Source organism: Equus caballus, chromosome X, assembly GCF_041296265.1.
Source record: "Equus caballus isolate H_3958 breed thoroughbred chromosome X, TB-T2T, whole genome shotgun sequence".
Lineage (NCBI taxonomy): Eukaryota > Metazoa > Chordata > Mammalia > Perissodactyla > Equidae > Equus > Equus caballus.
The window spans coordinates 39,603,189-39,625,471 of NC_091715.1; the positions used below are offsets into that span (position 1 = coordinate 39,603,189).

Sequence of the window (22,283 nt, forward strand, 5' to 3'; positions counted from 1 at the left end):
ATAAAGATGTTCCTTTCCTCCGGGTCTAGGGAGGGCACCTCTCACATGAGAATTTTATGACCTGTTTCAAGGGATAAGGGTGAGGGGAAAGGTCAAAGTGCCTTCCTGCTTCTGCTGTTTTCTCAAACTCCTTTAGCTTAAAATATTCAATATGCCAAGGTGCCATATTTTGGGGTAGCTTGTCCTGCACCCCATCAATAACATATCTGAAGTTTTTGCTTAGTTTTAAGCTAAAGGCTGAGGAACTTTTTTTTTAGGTAATTCTTTTCTTATTGAGTTCATAATAGTTTACATCGATGTGAGATTTCAGTTGTACATTATTTCTTGTCTGTCACCACATAAGTGCTCCCTTTCACCCCCTGTGCCCACTCCCCACCCCGCTTCCCCTGCTAACCACTGAACTGTTTTCTTTGTCCGTGTATTTGTTTATATTCCACATATGAGTGAAATCATCTGGTGTTTGTCTTTCTCAGTCTGGCTTATTTTGCTTAGCATAATTCCCTCCAGGTCCTTCCATGTTACTGCAAATGGAATGAATTTGTCTTTTTTTCTGGCTGAGTAGTATTCCATTATATGTATATATATATATATATATATATATATATATATATATATATATATATATATATACACACACATACACACACACACACCACATCTTCTTTATCCAATCATCAGTCGATGGGCACTTGGATTGTTTCCACATCTTGGCTATTGTGAATAGTGCTGCAATGAACATAGGGATGCATATGTTACTTTGGATTGAGGAACTTTTTCAAGGCAGTAGGGCTGACCTCAAAAATTTATCTAGAATTCTTTGGGTCAGTTTCTCATTTCCCAGTGGGTCATCTTCATCAGCATTATAGATCCAATATGGGGCAATAAGAACCCAGGTGCTAGTCAATGTGTCGTCTGTGGTTTCCCTCAGGAGTTTGTCTCAGGGAAATCTCACTGAAAAGTCTAAATTATAGCAGGCAAGATCTACTGCAAAATGCCAATGAGACCTTTTACTGTTGTTTCTGAATAAATCTAAGGTTGGCATGATAGACTGTAGGAGGGGCTGAGCCGTAAGACATTCCAGCTATTGCCATTCTTCTGTAATAGGCTGTACATGCCCTCCTGCTCCTCTCAGCCAACCAGCCAAAGTTCTAGCCATTTGCCTGGTTTCTGTCAATACCAGTCATGAGTTCCCTCCTTTTGCCATGAGTGTAGATGCTCATCTCAGTAACTATTGTCTGAAAAGTGTCAGGAATTGCCCCCACCTCCTGCTGAATCTTAGTACTAGTTGTTGCAATGGGGTGGACCTGAGACTGACCACCAAATTGGTGAGGAAGTCTGCCACCTGTATGAGAATTAGGACCAACAAGGACACTGTTTAGGCAACTGTCCTTAAACCTACTTCTTGGTTCTTGGTGTGCAATAACTTCTCCAACTTCTACTCATTGACAGGCAGTAATGTGAAGGACCATCTATTGCACAGTTGACCATACAATTTGGTCAACATACTCACTACTGATTCCCATGGACCTCCCTCAGATGCCCTCAATTGGCCCATGTATTGGTTTTCTATCACTGCTGTAACAAATCGACACAAACTTAGTGGCTTAAAACAACACAAATTTATTATCTTATAGTTCTGTAGTTCACAAGTCTGAATAGCGCTCACTGGGCTAAAACCAAGATGCCGGTAGGGCTGTGTTTCTTTTTGATGGCTCTAGGGAGGAATCCATTTCTTTGCCCTTTCCAGCTTCTGGAGGCTGCCCGTATTCTTTGGCTCATGGCCCTCTTCTTCCATCTTTAAAGCCAGCAACAGTGGATTGTTTCTTCTTACATTGCATCCCTCTGACCTTCTCTTCTGCCTCACTCTTATACTTTTAAGGACTCTTGTGATTACATTGGCCCCACCCCAATAATCCAAAATAATCTCCCTATTTTAGGGTCAGCTGATTAGCAACCTTAATTCCATCTGCAACCTTAGTTCCCCTTTGCAATGTAATGTAACATATTCAAAGCTTCCATGGATTAGGATGTGGACATCTTTGGTGGGGGGAGGCATTGTTCTGCCTACTAGAGGTCCACAAGGCCCTCATTCTTCCTTTTCCAGAAAGCCACATCTCTGTGCACAGCCCATCCCAATCACCAAAACTTCCAAGAACTGGGAAGGGTCTGAGATTTTACCGTACTTGCAAGCTGACTGGTTAGCCTGCCACAGTTTCATGGATGCTGACAGAGGACTTTAATACTCGTGGCAATAGTGGTAGCCGGAGTGTGAACGTTTGCACGACTTCCCTGAGCTTCATTTCCTAAGGGTGCTACAAAGAGGGCTAGATGATACCTGCACTTGCAGTGGGTTCCTTATAGGGAGGAAACCCCAAGCTCATGGACCCAGAGGGAGAAATTATCTTGAATACAATATCTAGTATAACATACTTTTTGCTCTGGAGGAGGACTCTGTCTTCTAAGGCTGTTTGCTATATAAACATCCTTGAAAAGATAGTTTGGAAAAAAGACAGTCAATGAGTCTCCTTACAAGATGTGCAGAAATGTGAGAGACCCATGGAGAATTGTCTCCTCATAGTCTCTCAAGTCCCTTTTGTTTTTTATTTTTTTGCTAGGAAAGATTCACCCTGAGCTAACATCTGTTGCCAATCTTCCTCTCTCTCTCTTTTTTTCCCCTCAAGCCCCAATACATATATATATATATATATACATATTCTAGTTGTAAGTCCTTCTAGTTCTTCTGCATGAGCTGCCACCGCAGCATGGCAATGGACAGATGAGTGATGTGGTTCTGCACCCAGGAGCCAAACTCGGGCCACTGAAGCAGAGTGTGCTGAACTTTGACCACTAGGCCATCAGGGCTGGCTCGAAGTCCCTTTTAATTTATAACAGATCCCTGCCTCTTGTTTTTCCTCTTGCTATTTATTTGTTGAAGAAACTGAGCCATTTGTCTTGAACTATGTCCCCACATTTTGCAATTTGCTAATTATAGTCTTGTATTGGTGTTTAGCAGTTCCTGTATCTTCATTTTAATGTGAACTGATGATCTAGAGGCTTGGTCATTTTGGATTCATTTTTCTTTTGGCGAGAATAGTACTTCATAGGTGGTGGTGAATGCTTGCTGACTCGTGCCTCCAGGAGGCACATAATGCCTGGTTCTCTCACTCGGTGTGTTCAGGGCTTGTCAACCTGATCCACAGATTATAAAATCCCTTCAGTCTTTCACCTCATGGTTTGGGCAGCCATTGGTAATCTTGGCTTTTATTAGCATTTATTAGCTGGAATACTTCTGTAAAGAATGAATTTTCATAATCAACTATTTGTTTATCCTGAAATGCAATACTTAGAGGGAGGATAATCATTTTAATATAAAACTCAAGTGATATCTCTTTCCTTATGTATAAAACACTTCAATCGTGATCTTTTATGAAAAGAATTCTTGCTATTTCCATGATCAGACTCCAGCATACTTAGGATTTTTTCTCATAATCACCTCCTATAACATAGTTTTCTCCTTTTTACTGAGATATTTACTCTTTCCATAATTACCATGTATTTTTCTATTTCTACACCATTCTCTTTGTCTTTTCTAGAAAATATTTTCCCCCACTCATCTCCATTACACTTACTTTTTTCCAAGATTCAATTTAAACTGTTCCAACTCTAAGGAACCTAAACCTACACCCCCAGTCAAATTGGCTCTTTTCTCTTTGGGGCCCACAGTGTACCCTGAGTATGTTTCCAACATGCACTTTTGTTTTTTGAACCTGAGTTATATTTGAAAGACATTGAATTGTCCAGATCTTAAATGTATAGTTTGATGAGTTTTGGCAAGTATATATATATATAACCATCACTCAAATTAAAATATGGAATGAACATGTCCATCACTCTTGAAAATTTCCTCTTGACCAGTCAATATCCTCCCCCCAGGCAACCACTTTTAAGATTTTTAATCCCTACGGATTAGCCCTGCCTGTCCTTGATTGTCATATAAATAGAATCATACGGTCTGTGTTTGGCTTCTAAATGTAAAATAACAGAATATTTTTGAGAATCATCCAGGTTGTAGCATCTGTTAGTAGCTCTTCCCTTTTCATTGCTTCCTATTTCATTGTATGAATACGCCCCAGTTGCTTTACGCATGCACCTGCTGATGAATATTTGGAATGCTGCTAGTTTTTGGTTATCATGAACAAAGCCTGTTCTTGTAGAATTTTTCTGAGGATATATGTTTTCCTTTTTCTTTAGTAACTACCAAGGAATGGAATTGCTAGATAGTAGGGTAGGTTTATGTTTAACTTTATTAGAAACTGCCAAACAAGTTTCCAAAATGCTGGGTCAGTTTTACATTCTTACCAGCAATTTTCGAGTTTCTTTTTAATTTTAGCTTTTCTAGTATGTAGTACTATCTCAGTATAGTTTAAATTGCGTCTCCCTTATAACTAATGATGTTGAAAATCTTTTCATGTCCTCATTTTTTGGCCATTTGTATGTCTTTTTTTTGTGTCTATTCGAGTATTTTGTCCGTTTTTAAAAATTGGGATACCTGTCTTTTTCTTATTACTTTGTAAGAGTTTTTTCTACATTTTTAATATGCATGTTTTGTATATGTATGGATTGCATATGTTTTCTCCCAGTCTGTGGCTTGACTTTTCATTTTCTTAATGGCATCTTTGGATGAGCAGAAGTTTTAATTTTCATAAGGTCCCATTTATCAAAATTGTCTTTTATGGTTGGTGCTTTTTATACTATGTCAAGAAATCCGTGCTTACCCAAGGTTGCAGCGATATTCTCTTAGGTTTTCTTCTGAGGCACTTTTAGTTTTAGTTTTTATGTTTAGGTCTATAATCCAGCTTGAATTAGTTTTTTGTTGACTTTTTCTATCGTTTATTTTCTATTTCATTAATTTTTGGTCTTTGCTAGTTCTTTTCTTTTACTTTCTTTGGGTTTACGTGGTCTTTTATTTTCTAGCTCCTTGAGGTTAAATTTTAGGTCATTGATTTTAGACTCTTTTCTAATATAAGCATTTAAAGCTATAAATTTCCTTCTAAATTTGTCTTTATCCATTTCACATATATTTTGATATGTTGCTGTAATAAGCAGCCTTCTAAGATGATCCCCACTTCTTGATATTCATACCCTTGTGTAAGCCACTCTGCTTTGTGTGTGAGCTGGGCCTAGTGACTTGCTTCTAATAAATACAGTATGGCGAAAGTGTTGGGATGTCACTTATGAGATTAGGTTATAAAAAACTGTGACTTCATCTTGCTGGCACTCTCTGGCTCCAGCATTGCTTTCATGGAGCCAGCTGCCATGTTGTGAACTCCCTTATGTAGAGATCTACACGGCAAGGAACTGAAGGCAGCCTCTGGCCAACAGCCAGTGAGGAACTGAGTCACTCAATGCAACAGCCTGCAAGAAACTGAATCTTGTCAACAATCACTTGGGTGAGCTTAGAGATGGGTCTTTCCCCAGTCTGTCTTCAAGATGAATGTAGCCCCAGCCAACACCTTGATTGCAGCCTTGTGAGAGACCCTGAGTGAGAGGACTCAGCTAAGCCACACCTGGACTCCTAACCCACGGAAACTGTGAGATAATAGATATTGTTATAACTTACTAAGTTTTAGGGTAGTTTGCTATGCATCAAATAGAAAATGAATCCAGATTTTGGTACTGGGAGTAGAGTGTTGCCAGATAAAATGCCTAAAAATATGGGAATATCCTTCAAACTAGCATGTGGGTGGAAGCTGGAAGGATTTTAAGGAGCATGTTAGAGAAATCCTAAATTGCTTGAACAGAATTAGTAGAAATTTGGACTTTAAGGACGCTGTTTCTGAGGGCTCAAAAGGAATGAAGAAGATGTTTTGAAAACTGGAGGATCCTATGTGATAGAAACTTAGCAGCACTCATCTGCAGTTGTGTGGAAAGTAGAGCATGTGCTTAATGAAATTGGTGCTTGTTGGTTCATAACCTCGTGAGTTCCCCAGGTGAAATTCAAACCTGGCCCCTGTACATGGAGGGCAAAGAGAGACTGAAGAAGGAGGCAGACCACTCCAGATTATTGGTAGCTGGCAGTTTTAATAAGCAAAGGAACTTACATACAAGGCTTAGCTTGGGTGGCCATAAGATGGGTAGATCTCCACACCCACCTGCCAGAATCTTAAAAGTTTATGTAGAGCCCTTAACTGAGTTTAGTCACATATACAGTCCAGTTGGTCTCAACAACACATTCCTCTTTCAAGGCACATCCTTGAAAACGGCTCCTATCATGGGAATAGTGGGCAGAATGTAGATTCTAAGGACAGGGGAGGGAGTAAGGATCCTCCAGTTGCCCAGGTCCAGTTCACGAGTCAACCAGTGGTCACATCCTCTCCACGCTCCTCCAACACTCCACGCCTCTTTCACAATGTGCCCTGAGTGGTCAGCAAGGAGTTTCATTAGCATAGAGGGTGGAGGTGGCTCATTTGGTGGCTGTATGGCTGTGCTGGAGGCAGATACCACAGCAACAGTATAGGCACACGCAAGAGAAAACACAGATTAAGATAATAATCCCCAAAATAAGTTATAATTTTTGTTCCACCAAGAGCCCCATGATCTGAACCACTGATTTAATAAGTCCCCTAGGCTGGGGGTTGGATCCCCCAGGGCATTCACTTGTGGCCTCATGTGATTTAGTAAAGATGATATGTTAGCAGACTCATCAGGTGTGAACACACAACATTCTGTTTTGATAATGGCCCAAGTGCCTCCTTGTGGGGCAGTAATAATGTCCAAGGCCATCCGATTTTGGAGGACAGCTTTTCTCGTTAGAGACATTTCAGTGTTCAGTAAGGACAGAGTTTGCTGGCTATCATTTAAGGCTTATTGGATGAATTTAATTAGGGCTTCTATGTGTGCTGTGGCATCCTCCAGGCCAATGGAGGGGACAACGATGACAGCCAAATGATTGTTTTAGTGGAAAACAGAACGTGCCCATATGGCCTCGAGGAGAGGGAGGTTGGCAGCTTTCATCACTGTGAGGCAGATTATCCCCTGTGCCCAGGAAAACCCAAGGCACACAACTGGAAGCCACATCCAAAGATTTGTGCCACCCAACCATTGAGTCATTCGGGGCTACCCAGTAAGTACCTGGGTGGTGCAACTAATCAGTGCCAAACCAGTCACTATTCTTGAATGTGACAGAATGACTACTTAGTTCTGGTGATATCCATCCCATATCCCTGGTACAATTGGGTTGATTCTTTTTGGAGTGATTTTCTGTTCCCAAAATAGGGGTATGTGAGTGCTCAAATGTCCATAACCCGGGGTAAGCCACATGAACCTATCCCAAATCTGAGTGTAGCCACCTGTGGCTGTGATGGTGGTATTTTTAGGACCCTTCCAGTCTGCGGTTTGATGGGCTGCCTGTGTAGTTTGATTGACAGAAAAAGAATACCCATGCTCAGCGTTATTGATAGCGTGTGCTCCAGGCCAGGTTTGTGGATCAGTTTTGATGATATCAGATGAATTAAGAGTACTAGTCCTAGCTTGTTCTTCCTTAATGCACTGCTTTAGCGCCTTCTAATCCCCTCTCTGTAGTGGTGATACCCATGATGGCAATCCTCACAAGCTAGAAAGGGGCAGCTGCCCACATACCCAACAGTAGGATTGATTCCTTTGCCAGGCATACAAGTGAGCCCACTGTAGAAAGATCTTTCCATCGGGGCCATTCTGTGACTAGACACCACAGGAGCAACAGAAGTCTAAGGTTGAAAAGACAGATATTTAGTAGGATCTTATATGGGAAGGTCTTTCCCTTCTATAAGAATTACACTTGTGGCCTGATCCCTAGATGTTAATGTGGCTGCAGCATTAGGAATTTGACCTGGTTGTGCATACCATACATGTTGGCGAGGGGAGGCAGCAATGTCAGGTGCGAGGAGATGGACTGGGGGTGGGAGATGACAGACTAGGACTCCCGTCTTCTCCCCTCTTTCTATGGTGCATGTTCCATTCCAGGTATAGTGCATTTTAACAGGTCCAGCTTGCAGCAGGACGGTGGGATCCCAGTGGAGATTTAGTATCCCTCACCCAGGGGTGCAAAGTAACTCACCCATCCCAGTGGGATGTCCTATTGCAAATTCTAGTAGTTAGTGTGTTTCCCAGGTGTGATGGGGCTTGGTGTTCTCAGCAGCATAGCACAATGATCCACAGTGAGGGTCTGGGCAGTGGCTATGTCATGGGACTTCCATACCTTTGCAGTGTTGAGTGTCTCAGCAAGGGTCCTCAGTCTGGCATATGGGACAATAGACCCTACTGGTTGATCATTCAAGTGTATTAAAGCCTGGGACAGTACTTTAGTCCACCTGGCCAAGGTGGTTTTACCTGTTAGTACTTTAATCTGCTGGTTTAATGTTCCGATCTTCCTTTTTCCCAGCCCTGCTGCTTGCGGGTTATAGGGGAGATGGAACCTCCATTCAGTGGCGTGTTCTTTTGCCCAGTCTTGCACATCATGACCTTTGAAATGTGACCCCTGATCACTGTCTGTTCAACAAGGGTATTCGTCCATAGTACTCAGCTTCTCACATCCCCTAGTGGTGGTAGTCTGGTTTGTACAGTGACAGGGGAAAGCTTGGGTTAGGCCAGACACAGTGTCCACACAAACCAAGGCATATTTAAAACTCTCCCTTGGAGGGAGGGGGCTAATATAATCAACTTGCCAATCCTTCACTGGTTGGGAACTCTGGTAGATGGCCCCAGAGTTTGGCAGCTGCCTTGGGCATTATTTAGGACGTTCTGTTACTGCATTAACCAAGTCACTGTATTTCAAGGACAATCCGGCATCCTTGGCAATATGCCATCCTACCCAGGCGTTACAGTGGCCGTTCTTTCTTATGCACCAAATCTGCTGTATTCACTGAAGGGTTAGTTGCTAAGGCTCATACCTGGGCTAAGGCATCAGCTTCGTGATTGCCAGGGAGTGTCAGCTCCTTATAAGCTGGGATGTGGAAGGCAGTGAGGATTGCCTCAGGCTCTTGTAGGTGAACCCAAAGGTCTTTCCACATATCTTGACCCCACAAGGTCTTTTTCATGGTCATCCATCCACACCTTAGCTTCTCTTTTTCCAAGCCAAAGGGTTAATCCCTTTAGAAAAGCCCAACTGTCAGTGCAAAGGGATGATGGCCAGGGCTCATGAGTGATCACCAGCCAAACTGGTCTGAGTTCAGCCCACTGGCTTCTTGCTTCCATCCAGATGGTGTCAGTGTTGGGCAGAATAGCAGCTGCAGTTCATGCGGGTGGGTTGCCCTGACTAGACCCATCTGTGTACCAGGCATCAGTGGGAATTTCCCCCATTTGCACTCTATAGGGTGCAGGGGCTGCCACAGGAATAGGGGTGGGGGCATTTGGAGGATCTCATACTCCACAGGGCCTAGTAGTGCTTGCATTTCTAGAGACAGTAGCCTGGCAGACAGGGTGCTCCTTTGCTGCAAATGGGCATGCCACTTAGTCAAAGTGGGAGTCTGAGCCATGGCAGAGGTGGGTCGATGGAACCTATTCTCAACCCACCCCTTGACAGGAAGGAAAGTTTTTACCATGATATGCTGTTCTTTAAAGCTGTCTGGTCATATCTGATTCTCTGCACATTCTCAATTATGACATTCCAGTCAAAGCCTTGGTAATAATAACCAGTGTTTTCAATTGTGTCCTGTTACAAGGAGAACAGATTCTTATTGAACTTAAGTAACTATATTGCCATGAAAATAAGAATACTCAGTAAGAGTTTCTGAATTCTGGAGGGATCAGGTAGGGAGAAAATGATAGATGTTTCATCTTTGTTCACAAAGGTATATGTTAGCAAGTTGCTGATAGCTCAAGAGAAAAGAGAAAAAGGTTTTCTTAAATCTGGAAAAAATATATAAAAGAACCAACAGTATTTCATCTACAAGTCATAAAAATTATAATCATCTTCATCAGTTCACTTAGTCCCATGTAATTAAGCCTTGTCGATCTTGATTTTTTTTGTTAGGAGTTTTATGAATTCATCAGTTTTTCCATTGGAGTTTGTAATTCTTACTCAGTTCAGTGGTATGATCTTAATTGTCAGAAGCCTGTACTTGTCAGAATCTTTTCCATGAATCTCCTTGAAGATGAAGCACTTTTTCAGGAATACTTTTGCAAAAGCATCAGAGTAAAACAACAACTGTCTGTAAATGACAAAAGACTTAAAAATGGCCATGGTTATGGGGCCGGCCCTGTGGCCTAGTAGTTAGGTTTGGTGTGCTCTACTTCAGCAGCCCTGGTTTGGTTCCCAGGCACAGACCTACACCACTCATCAGCAGCCATGCTGCGGCGGCAACCTACATGAAAAATGGGGGAAGATTGGCATGGATGTTAGCTCAGGGTGAATCTTCCTCATAAAAAAAAAAAACCCAAAAAAACAAAACAAAAAAACTACCTGAAGAGCCTGTGAGACAAGGTGGGAAGGAGACTTTTCAGTATTTACTCATTGCATCTTTTGAATTTAGTATCATATGAATGTATTCCTTATTCAGTAAATAAATAGAAGTATAAAAGTACATTAAAAAATGGCCATGGTTAAAGATCTGATGAGAGTTCATTATAATGCCGTTGAAAAGGAAATTTGTTTATTTCTGTGACATACATCTTAAGATGATAACTAGAATTGTGACTGATAACATTATACTAGGACATAAGAGATTTTTAGGAATTTCATGCAATTTCTGGAACACTTATATTAATAACATATATTTATACAAATATAACCTAAAGAAGATTTAGAATCACTTCTTATTTGACAGTGCTCCCCATGTGATTTAACATATCAAATAAATCTAATTAGTTTAATATCTCTCCCTTATAAGGAGAGAACAAATCTTTTGAGATGTTCCAGGGGCCCTTTGGAAAATCCCAAAGTTAGTTGAGGTCAGAAAGACTTCATTTAAAATTTGATTTTTGGGAAGTTTGTCAAAAATGTCAAAAGGTTTTAAAACACTTGATTAGGGGCTGGCCCCATGGCATGGCCTAATGGTTAAGTTTGGTGTGCTCTGCTTTGGTGGCCCAGGTTCAGTTCCTGGGCACAGACCTACACCACTCAATGGCAGCCATGTTGTGGCAGTGACCCACATACAAAATAGAGAAAAATTGGCACAGATATTAGCTCAGGGCAAATCTTCCTCAGCAAAAAACCCCCACAAAAACCAAAAACACCTGATCAAACAGGATCATAGATCATTGTGAAACAGTACTTAGTAATCTATTTCACTGAAGTGACAAAGACTTCAAAGGCAAATACAGAAAATTACATAGTTGTAAAAAAAAAACAGCTCTTTTAATAGAGAGGACTCAGTTTTCTTAAGTAATCAAAGACCTGATAAAGATGACATAAAGCACAGGAAGTTATTTTTATAAAACACAGAATCTTTGTTGTCTAGGCTGGTGACTTACAAGGTAAAGAAAAACCTTTCACAGTTTTGTCAACAACAGACTAATAGTCCAAGAAAATTTTGTCTTTTTGTCAGATGAAAGAAAATTGTTAGTTTTACATAAGTATACTATTGATATTAAAATTTATTTTTCTTTAAGCTCATTAAATAGAGCTCTTTCACAAATTAATTTGAGCAGTACTATCCAGAGGTAGAAAAATATCACATATACATAACACACATCCATAGACACACATAAACCTACAGACAGACACAGGGACTCTATAGGTGTCATTCCAGAATTTAACCATGAATCAGGTACAACAATATAAAGCTCACTAGTTTATAAATAACAGTTGAATCCAAACTGTGTCTCTGGCAGACAGAACAAGTTAAGGTTACCCACTCACATGGCTAAACTTTTTACTAATATTTGTAGAGAAGACTTTTAAGATTTGTATTTGCCCTTTATGAATAATCTTATGGAGGCTGTGGACTAGATTTTGGGCAAGGGAGCTTCTATAGCAGTCTGTATTTTAAAAAAACCTCTTTTCCCCTTTTTTCCCCACTCAGTCTCAGGTGATTGTGGGCAGTGTTTTAGTTATCTCCTTGGGTGCTTACATTTCAAAGATTTACATCTTCACAGGTCAGGAAAAGAATGCAAGTTTTTCACCTCAGAATTTGGGATACATTTCTCTATTATCAGAAATCTAGGGTAGTTATTATTTAAAAGTTTTCTTTGTATTAGTGGTTGTATGGCATGGGGTGCTTTATCCACTTTATTATCAATCACTATGATATCCTCCTATTCATTCCCCTCACTTTCCTAGGGATTCCACCTCTTAGCGCCTCAATCAGGCTTTGTCACTAGTGCTCAGACCTTAATCTATGGCAGCTTGTGCCCTCCTAGCTTTGTAAAACATTACACTAAGGTCTCCAACTTATTATCTTGCTCTCCCATCTTGTCTGCTAGCCCTGAAGCTAGCAGAAAGGTGGACAACCACACGTTCATTCTTCAGCTCTTCTTCCAACTTTCTACCTTGAGATTCAGTTGGGAATTGGTGGTTAGTCCAACTGCCCACAGTAGAGGCTAGCCCACTGGGGCAGCCATCCATTTCTCTGCTTTGCTGCAATTAACAAATGCATTAAACCAACCAGCATTTTCAGGATATCCCCATACTCATGCAGCAGTCCACAAGCATCTAACATATGGGCTACTCTTCCCCACATAGCAGCTGATGGTCAACCCGGGATTTCCCCACAGATGCCTCTTTCTCAAGACACATTTCTTTGGTCTCCTGGCTGCCTCTCCAATTGTTGGTACACAACCTTGGGAGTTCCCCAGGTGAAATTCAAAGTTGGCCCCCATACACAGAGGGCAAGGAGAGACTGAAGAAAGAGGCAGGCCACTCCAGATTGGTAGGTGGCAGTTGTAATAAGCAAAGGAATTTACATATGAAGTTTGTCTTGGGTGGTCACAAGATGAGTAGATCTCTACACTCACCCACCAGAATCTTAAAAGTTTATATAGAGGCCATAATGAGGTTCAGTCACAGATATAGTCCAGATGGTCTCAGTAATACATTACTTTCTCAAGGCTGCATCCTTGAAAATGGCACCTACTGCAGGATCAATGGGTGGAACATACATTCCGAGGACAGGGGAAGGAGTAAGGAGCCTCCAATTTCCTGGGTCCAGCTAATGGGTCAACTAGTGGTCACGTCCTCTCAATGACCTCCTTCAACAGTGATCTATGTAATATTTCCAAGTAAAGTGTTGAAGGCACCTAGTTCCTTCTTGCTGCTTATAGCAAAATGTGAAAGGAGATAAATTAATTGAGGGAAAGACTGTTAAACACAAAGGAACCAGGACTTGATGGTTTTGAACACTGTTAGCTTCAGCAGATAGCACAAGATGCTAAAACTAAGAAATGGCTTTGAAGCACTATCAAGAAAATGTGGTCTAGAAATAAAGGAAAAAATGTGACTGTACCATCTTTGTTAAGATCTGAGAAAAATCAGAGAATCAGAGCATTCAGCCACACAAAACTCCCTTTGAAGAGATTAAGGATACCTCATAGATCTTTTCAATCAGACAAGAAGGCCTCTAGAAAGCTTAAGAGTGTTGGCCCTCAGCCCTCTCAGGAGTCCAAGGTAGAGAAGGCTTATCTCAAAGAGATCTATGAGTGCAGCTTTTGTCTAACACAGACAACCCATAAAATTTTAGAGCAAACTGTATCAGCAGAAACACTACCACCTTAGACTGAAAGAGATAGAGACTATACAAAATGGAAAGAAGAGGTCGGATCCCCAAAATTCTACTGGCAGGAAGCAGGCTGAGAAAACTCTTCTGCTGCTTTTTATGAAAAAGTAAGGATGACTCAGAGGGTGGGACCAAGAACCCAGAGGGTGGAACCAAAAGCCATGAAGAATTGTTCCTAGGGCTTGAGACCTCATCAAGGAACTCCTAACTTTGCCCAGCTACATAACACTTACTTTCTTCAGTGTTTTAAAAGTACCATTCAACAGTATTTTGACCTCTCTTTTTTCTCTTGAGCAGTAAGTGGTCATTTGAATCACTGTCTCCCTGTATGTAATATGTTAGGGATTTTTTTTCTGGATGCTTTCAAAATCTTTTCTTCTTCGATTTTCAATAGTCTGACTATGGTGTGCCTACATATGGTTTTCTGTGGATTTATTCTGCTTGGGGTTTGCCAAGTATCTTGAATGTGTAAATTTATGTCTTTCTCTAAATTTGGAAAGTTTTCACCCATTATTTTAAAAAATACCTTCTCTGCCCCTTTCCCCTCTCCTTCTGAGCCTCAAATTATGTGTATGTTAGATCTTCTGATTTTGTCTTATACATCTCTGAGACTCTGTTGTTTGTTTGTTTCAAAAATTTTCTTTCTGCTTTTCAAATTGGATAATTTCTGTTGGTTTGTCTTTATGTTCATTAACTTTCTTCTGTTATCTCCATTCTGCTAAGCCCATCCAGTGAATTTTTTAGTTTCAGATTGAATTTTTCAGTTCTAGACTTTTCAGTGGGTTATTTTTTGTAGTTTCTATTTCTCAGTTGAGTTATCGTGTTATTCATTGTTAACATGCATACTTGTAAATAACTGATTTGAAATCCTTTTTTGCTACAATCAGAGTCAGTCTCTGCATTTTCTCTTGTACATCTTCTCTTTCTCTTGACACCTTTCTCTGTTTCTATGTTGAGTTACTTTGGATTGAATCTTGGTTGTTGTGAATTATATATTTTAGAGATTTTGGAGTCTGTTTAGTTCCCCTGAAGACTGCTAAATTTTTGTTTTATTTAGCAAGCACTTAACTTGGCTGGACTCAGACTGGAAACTATCTCCCCTGTGGCATGTGGTAGCTCAAATTTCAGTCCATTTAAGTAGTCAGTCAGATTGGGCAGAGTTCATAGCCAGAATTTAGACACCTCTCTCTGTCAGGATTCCTCTTTGACATTCCTATAAGTTGTGATGACTGTGAAACTCTCCTTTGATTCTTCAAGTCAGTAAGACTAAAGGTTTTCTGTCAGAAGTTTAGTTACCTGCAAAGCACTGACTGGACCTATTCACAAGCTAAAAGCTGTAAATATGATAAACACATCCAGTGCCATCCCTTGTTCTAAGTGTCGGCTCTCCTCCAGTAGCTGTGTGATTTTGGTTGTTCCTCAGTATCTTCAGATAGTTGTATTTTATATTTTGTTCAGAGTTTATAGTTATTATCTATATGAGGGTTGGTCTGATAAAACAATTCAGTCATATTGGAACTTAGTTTTTGGAGTTAGTTTTGTATATGATGTGAGGTATGGATCAAGGTTTGTTTTTTCCTCTAATACTGACGTCCATTTGTTCTAGCACAATTTTTTGAAAGGATTTTCCTTTCTCCCATTGAATCACATTGGCACCTTTGTCAAAAAATAGTTGTCCATATGTGTGTAGATCTGTTTCTGGCCTGTTTATTCTGTTCCATTGATATATCTGTCTGTACTTACATCAATACCACACTGTCTGAATTATTGTATCTTTATAGTAAGTCTTAATATTACACAGTATAAATCCTCCACACTGTTCCTTGCTTTGGCTAATCTAGGTCCTTTGCAAAGCCATGTAAACTTTAACATCTCCTTGTCAGTCTCCAGAAAGTTGACAAATAATTGGTTAAACAAGTAGAAGACAAATGAGTATAGTGATAGGAAATTTCAACAACACTCAACCAACTTGATTTATATATTGTAGAACACTACACCCATCAACAGCTGAATATATGCTCTTTTTCAGGGACACTTGAAACATTCCCCTAGATAGACCATATGTCTAGACCATATGAAATCATATGCAGTATATTTTCTGATCACTATGGAATTAAATTAGAAGTGAGAAATAAAAAGTCAACAGAGACAGTAGCCATATTTTTGAAGAGTTAATGAAAGCAACAGTAGAGGGAGCTATGTGAAGTTTAAAAAAGTATACGTTTCCTTCTAAAAGTTACAGAACACAAATTTCCCCTTAAAATGAGCAACAAAATAGGCCCAAGGTCAAATCCTGTAAAAAATTCTTGCTTTTAAAAATGAAAGACTGGCTAAATGATGTATACAATGAATAGCAAAAATTTATGATTAGATATTTGTATTCTATGCAACATATAAGTAGGTATTTTAGTAAGTATACCGTATGATATATTATGGTGAAAATCATTAAAAACAATTTCCTATCTATCTTCTCCCCATCCCCCAGTGCTGACCATCACCCTGAACAGAATTGTATTGTTACAGGTATCAGTGTCATTCGAGGATGTGACTGTGGACTTCAGCAGGGAGGAGTGGCAGCAACTGGACTCCACTCAGAGGCGCCTCTACCAGGATGTAATGCTAGAGAACTACAGCCACCTGCTCTCAGTGGGTAAGCACAGCCATCCTATGAATCTGCGAGGAGCTTGTTCTGGGTAAAATTGTGTCCCCAGATAAAATATGTTGAAGTCCTAACTCTTGGTACCTCAGAATGTGACCTTATTTGGAAATAGAGTCTTTATAGAAGTAATCAAGCTAAAATGAGGTTGTTAGGGTGGGCCCTAATCCAGCATGACTGATGTCCTTATAGAAAAGGGTAATCTGGACACAGAGACAGACACATACAGAGGGAAGACAATGTGAAGACACACAAGGGAAAAATGGCCATGTGACTGGAGTGATGCATCTATTAGCCAAGAAAGGCCTGAGGCTACCAGAAACTAGGAGAGAGGCATGGAACAGTTCATTCCCTAGCACCTTCAAAAAGAGCATGGCCCTGTTGATACCCTGATTGTGGACTTCTGGCCTCCAGAACTGTGACACAGTAAATTTCTGTTGTTTTGAGCCCCCCCGGTTTGTGGTACTTTGTTACAGTGGCCCTATGACACTAGCACAGATTTCTGTACTGGGAAGTGGGGTGCTGCTGTAACAAATACCTAAAAAAATCGTGAAAGTGGCTTTGGAATTGGGTAATGGGTAGAGGCTGGAAAGGTTTTGAAATGCTTGATAGCAAAAGCCGAGATTGCATTGAAGAGACTGTTGGTAGAAATATGAATGTTAAAGGTGCTTTTAGTGAAGTCTCAAATGGAAGTGAGGAACATGTTAGTGGAAACTGGAGGAAAGGCAGTTCCTGTTATAAAGTGGCAGAGAATTTGGCTGAATTGTGTTCTGTTGGGTGGAAAGTAGAACTTGTAAGCAATGAACTTGTTTAGCTGAGGCGATGTCTAAGCAAAGCATTAAGGGCATAGCCTCATTTCTTCTTGCTGCTTACAGTAAAATGCTAGAGGAAAGAGAGAAACTGAAGAAGGAATTGTTAGTAAAAAGAAACCAGAACATGAAGATTTGGATAATTCTTAGCCTATCCATATTGCGAAAAATGAGAAAGTGTACTCTGGAAAGAACACTAAGGTTTGACTGGACAACCAACTGCTGAAGAGATTAGGTGTATGAATTATGGATCCATCCAAACATCTCAGTAGAAGTGCTGCCAGTTTGGGCTGAAGAGGACAGAGAAGAAAAAATGAAGGAAGGCTGCTGGACGTTTGGGATTTTATAGACGGAAAACAGGCTGGTAAAGCTTTTTGGCTGTGAACATGAGTTATCCTTCAAGAAAAGGGATGAGTGACCCCAAGGATGGTTCAGAGGTCAGCAGGGCTGCTGCTGCCACCACAGGCCCACAGGGCACAGGCCAGGAAGATGAGGGGAGTGGTAGTGACAGGCTGTTACCTCCTTGGTTCCAGAGGGCGAGCCATCTTCTTGCTTCCAGGGCTGAGGGAGCAGGGCCGCCACCCAGGGCCAAGGGCATAGGGTTGCCGCAACTGATCTGTGGTCACACCTCTTAACAGTTTCATGTTCTTTTGAACTCTGTCTTCAAAGTTCTTTTCAACTTTCCCTTCCAGTGACTATCTACTTCCTGCCATATTTAGCCTTAGATGGACTTTATTACCCACTTTGGGCTGTATTCTCAAGCAGCATGACTCTGGGAAGACCCAGGCTCAGTGCTCTAGGGGTTGTTACTAGCCTCACACCATCCACAAGCTGGGCCTCGATCAGAAGGACTTGAGCCCCCTACAAGTGGCACCAGGGAGCGAGTCTACCATATGCCACATTTCCTGTGTCCCACTGTGGGGTGAGGATTCAGCACTGGGCTCTTCTGTGTTTATTCACCATTACTGAAGGAATCCTTGTTAAGTTTCTTTTCCTCTACTGACTAATATGCTTAAATTCAGTGAGGGAGTAAATTGAGACCCAGTTGCAAGCCATAAGTTGTTTCTCAAAAGGAAAGAAGTTATCCACAGAGGATGGCAAGGCTTTACTCCAGAATCCTAGGATCTGCACTGTGATTTGTCTGTAGGGGACTCCCAAAGGCTCCATGCCTGTCTGCCACTGCCACTTCGAGCAACACTGGATCTGCTGGATGATATGGCCCAAGTGGCAGAGCAGACGGTACGGCACCCTGGCCCTGTTGCAGAGCCTTCTCTCCTTCTGGACTCTACTCAAAACTAGCAGCTTTCCAGGTCACTCAGTAAATAGGCCAGAGGAGCACACCCAAAAGAGGAGTATGTTGCCTCTGGAATCCAAAGAGGCCCAGTAGGCATTGTGCCTCTTTTTGCTGGTAGGAAGAGCCAGATGCAGAAACTTATCCTTCACCTTAAGAAGGGATAGCTCAACGTGCCCCACACCACTGGACCCTTAGAAATTTCACCGAGGTAGAAGGCCCCTAAATTTTTGTCAGATTTATTTCTTATCTTCTGACATATAAATATCTTACCCATGATTCTACCAAGACTAGTTGGTACTTCTTGTTCACTAGGTCCAGTCAGCATAATATCATCGATGTAATGGACCAATGTGATGTCTTGGAAGGGAAAGTTGATCAAGATCCTTGCAGACTCAATTATGACATAGGACTGGAGAGTTGATCTACCTATGAGGTAGGACAGTAAAGGTATATAGCTGGCCTTGCCAACTGAAAGCAAACTGCCTCTGCTGGTGTTTGCTAACAGGTATTGTAAAAAAGGCATTTGCTGGATCAAGAGCTGCGTACTGCGTACCAAGGGATGTGTTAATTTACTCAAGCAGTGAAACCACATCTGGTATAGCAGCTGCTATTGGAGTCACCACCTGGTTGAGTTTATGATAATTGACTGTCATTCTCCGAGACCCATCTGTCTTCTGCACAGGCCAAATAGGCAAGTTGAATGGGGACGTAGTGGGAATAACCACCCCTGCGTCCTTCAAGTCCTTGATGGTGCCACTAACCTCTGCAATCCCTCCAGGAATGTAGTGTTACTTTTGGTTTACTGTTTTCCTAGATAGAGGCAGTTCTGGTGGCTTCCACTTGGCATAATAGCCCTCACTCCACAGGTCAGAGAACCAATATGGGGATTCTGCCAGTTGCTGAGTATGTCTGTTCCAATCATGCATTCCTCAGCCAGGGAAGTAACCACAGGTTGGGTTCAGAGACACATTGGGCCCACTGTGAGATGGGCCTGAGCTAAAACTCCATTGATCACCTGATCTCCATAAGCTCCTACTCTGGTGGACCACAGTGATGTTTTGGGTCTCCTGGAGTTAGTGTCAGTTCAGAGCTAGTGTCCAGTAATCTCTGAAAAGCCTCATTATTTCTCTTTCTCATGCACAGTCACCCTGGTAAAGGGCTGTAGGTCCCTTTAGGGAAGGCGGGAAGAAAGATTAGTAGTATGAATTTCTGGCAGTGTAGTGGGGTCCTTTCTCAAGGGACCCAGCCTCCCCTTCACTCAAAGGGTTCTGGGTCTGTAAACTGGCTCAAGGCTGGGAATTGATTGAGGAGCCAGGACTCTCTGTTTTTATGTTTCAAGTTAGACTTCTGTTCACTTGACCTAGAACTCTTCTGCTTATATAGACCAAGTAAGAATTTAATAGATTACCCTTCTATTTCTTTTCTAGGGACATCATGATCAACTAGCCAATGCCATAGGTCTCTGCGAGTCAGACTATTCTGATTACTGTTTTGACCCTGCTGTCCGTTACAGTAACTGTGTCCACCTTGCATTTAGCAATTAAATGCCTCCATTTGGTCCCTGCCATCCCAGAGTCCAATTACTGCCATTACATTTAGGTTTCCCAATTCAGATGCAGCAGTTCCCACTGTAATTTCTGACCTACAGAGAAGAGCAATCACAGAGCTCTTCAAGGATACTGGGGCCCCGTCACAAATTTGTTTGTCACAGTCATGGTGACAGGTGTGTCCTCTGGACCCTCCAGTGTGGGTGAGCATGTGTTACGTGATAAATTCACTCTAACATTCCAAACTCTCTGAGCCTTTGGGTGCCTTTCTCTATAGGATACCAGAGTAGTTCTGGTATTTCAAGTGCATTTAGTATAGGCCACATTTTGGTCCACGTTTCAGCCAGCCAAACAAACGAAGTGTTCAGGCCCTTTTTAACCCCTCAAGTGGCAACAGTAAATTCAGAATCTACTTAGTGTGCACATATCAATAAATTCTGCCTGATCCATCTTTATGTTTTTTCTGTTATCTCACACTTTTAATATCCATTTCCGCCTATGGTTCCCAGATTTCTGTCTATAATATAAGTTGGCTAAATCATGCAGTTCTTTTGGTACGTAGTGCACCTCCTCATTGGTCACACTCTGTACCTCACCCTTTGGGCCCTGATGAGAGTTGGGTCTAGTTATAGGTCTGGAGGCAAAGGAGGGTGGTGGAGGTAGTCCTGAGGGGAATCTGCAGGGCCTTCCAAGGCAGGTACCTCGGGGGCGGCCACTGTAGGCTCCTCAGGCAAAGTAGGGTTCATCTTCTCAGACAGGGGTGGAAGGGCTGCTTCTACTGGCAAAGAAAACTCCTCAGAATTTAGAGGTTCAGTGTCCTCACATGTCCCCATTCCAGTTTCAGGATCCTGTTCCTTCCCAGTCAGTGCCCTCACTTTAACAGCAGTCAGCCTGTGAGATTGGGAATTCCGTGTGTGTTGTAATTTAACCCTCACAGGACGAGACTCTGGGTTTGGTTTTCAGCAATCTCAGCTCTGCAGCTGCAAGAGTTGAGGGTTTCTTTCAGGACGGACATAGAAGATTTTAGGTCATTTATATGGTACTTGAGCTGAGCAATTAAATCCCTGAGCTCATCCTTTTCTTTTCCCACTTTGTCCAGTGCTATTAGGAGCAACCAGGCAATCTTATTAAACTTGTAAGTTTGACAAAAATTTCTCAGATATCAAAGACATGGTCACCTAGAACCTTGCCTCTTACAGACATTTGATCAGGAGTACCCAGCGGTGATAGCTTGCGTGTCTCTATTGCCACATCACATCATGGACTCTCAGTGCCCTCTTTACTACTAAAAATAGGGTCATTAATGCCTTTAAATCTAATCAGAACAGGGAACAAATTCCAGAAACACCATAACCAATTCAGAAAACTCATCCTTAAGATTCTGTGCCTCTGGAGCCACTCTCACTACCAAAATCTGTATTACGGTTCTCCAGAGAAATGGAACCAATAAGATATGGGTATATACATATATTGGGGGGGATTTATTTTAAGGATTGGCTCACCTTCGTTCCTGAAGGGTCTGGGCCATTAGTAGTCCTGCCTGAATTGGATTGTTGTCGTTTTCCATCGACTTTAATCACAGGGCATGGTAGTATGCCTTAACAGATCTCCTGTATCCTAGACATACTCTTCCTTACCTCCATTGTGGAGTAGCAGTCCAATTTCCCCTTGGTAATCAGGATCAGTCATCCCAGCCAGCACAGTAACTCCCTTCTTCGCCTGTTGATTCAGAGGCATAAGAAACCCGAAATGTCTAGGTGACAGACTTAACTTCTAGTTCAGCAGGATCGCTATGTTTCCCAGAAGAAGAAGCAATCCTTCCTTTAGAACTAAGACCTCTAGAACAGCAGAGTATAAGGTCTCAGGAACAGGAAGCAAAAATTTTGCTAGTGGACCACTAGGGGTAATAGTGAGTGGTGCCACTCCTGGCCCAGGGCTGAGGGGGTGGGGCCACCACCCTGGTGGGCTTGGAGGACAGAGCATTGAGCCAATGAGAATTATTCTCAAGCCTGAAAATCTAATGGGATTTGCCCTGCTGGGTTTTGGACTTCCTTGGGACCTGCACTCCCTTTTTCATTCCGATTTCTCGCTTGTAGAATGGGAATATCTGTCCTATGCCTGTCCCATCGTTGTATTCTGGAAGCAGATAACTTGTCTGCTTTCACAGTTTTGCATGGAGAGGAATTTTGTCCCAGGATGATTCTCACTCAAGTTTCACCCATAAGTGATTTGGGTGATTTAGATGATGAGATTTGAGACTTTGAGTTGATGTTTAGATGAGATTTTAGA

The 22,283-nt window shown here is 41.7% G+C and overlaps 1 protein-coding gene across 2 annotated transcripts in view; it reads left to right on the top strand.

Annotated features, from left to right (window-relative positions):
* Positions 1-22,283, top strand: part of ZNF81 (zinc finger protein 81) — a 67,816-nt gene that overhangs the window by 32,360 nt on the left and 13,173 nt on the right. For both annotated transcript variants that reach the window (XM_023634156.2, XM_005614099.4), the window contains exon 3: positions 16,212-16,338. In XM_023634156.2, coding sequence (XP_023489924.1) covers positions 16,212-16,338 — 127 coding nt within the window. The remainder of the gene's footprint in view (positions 1-16,211; positions 16,339-22,283) is intronic.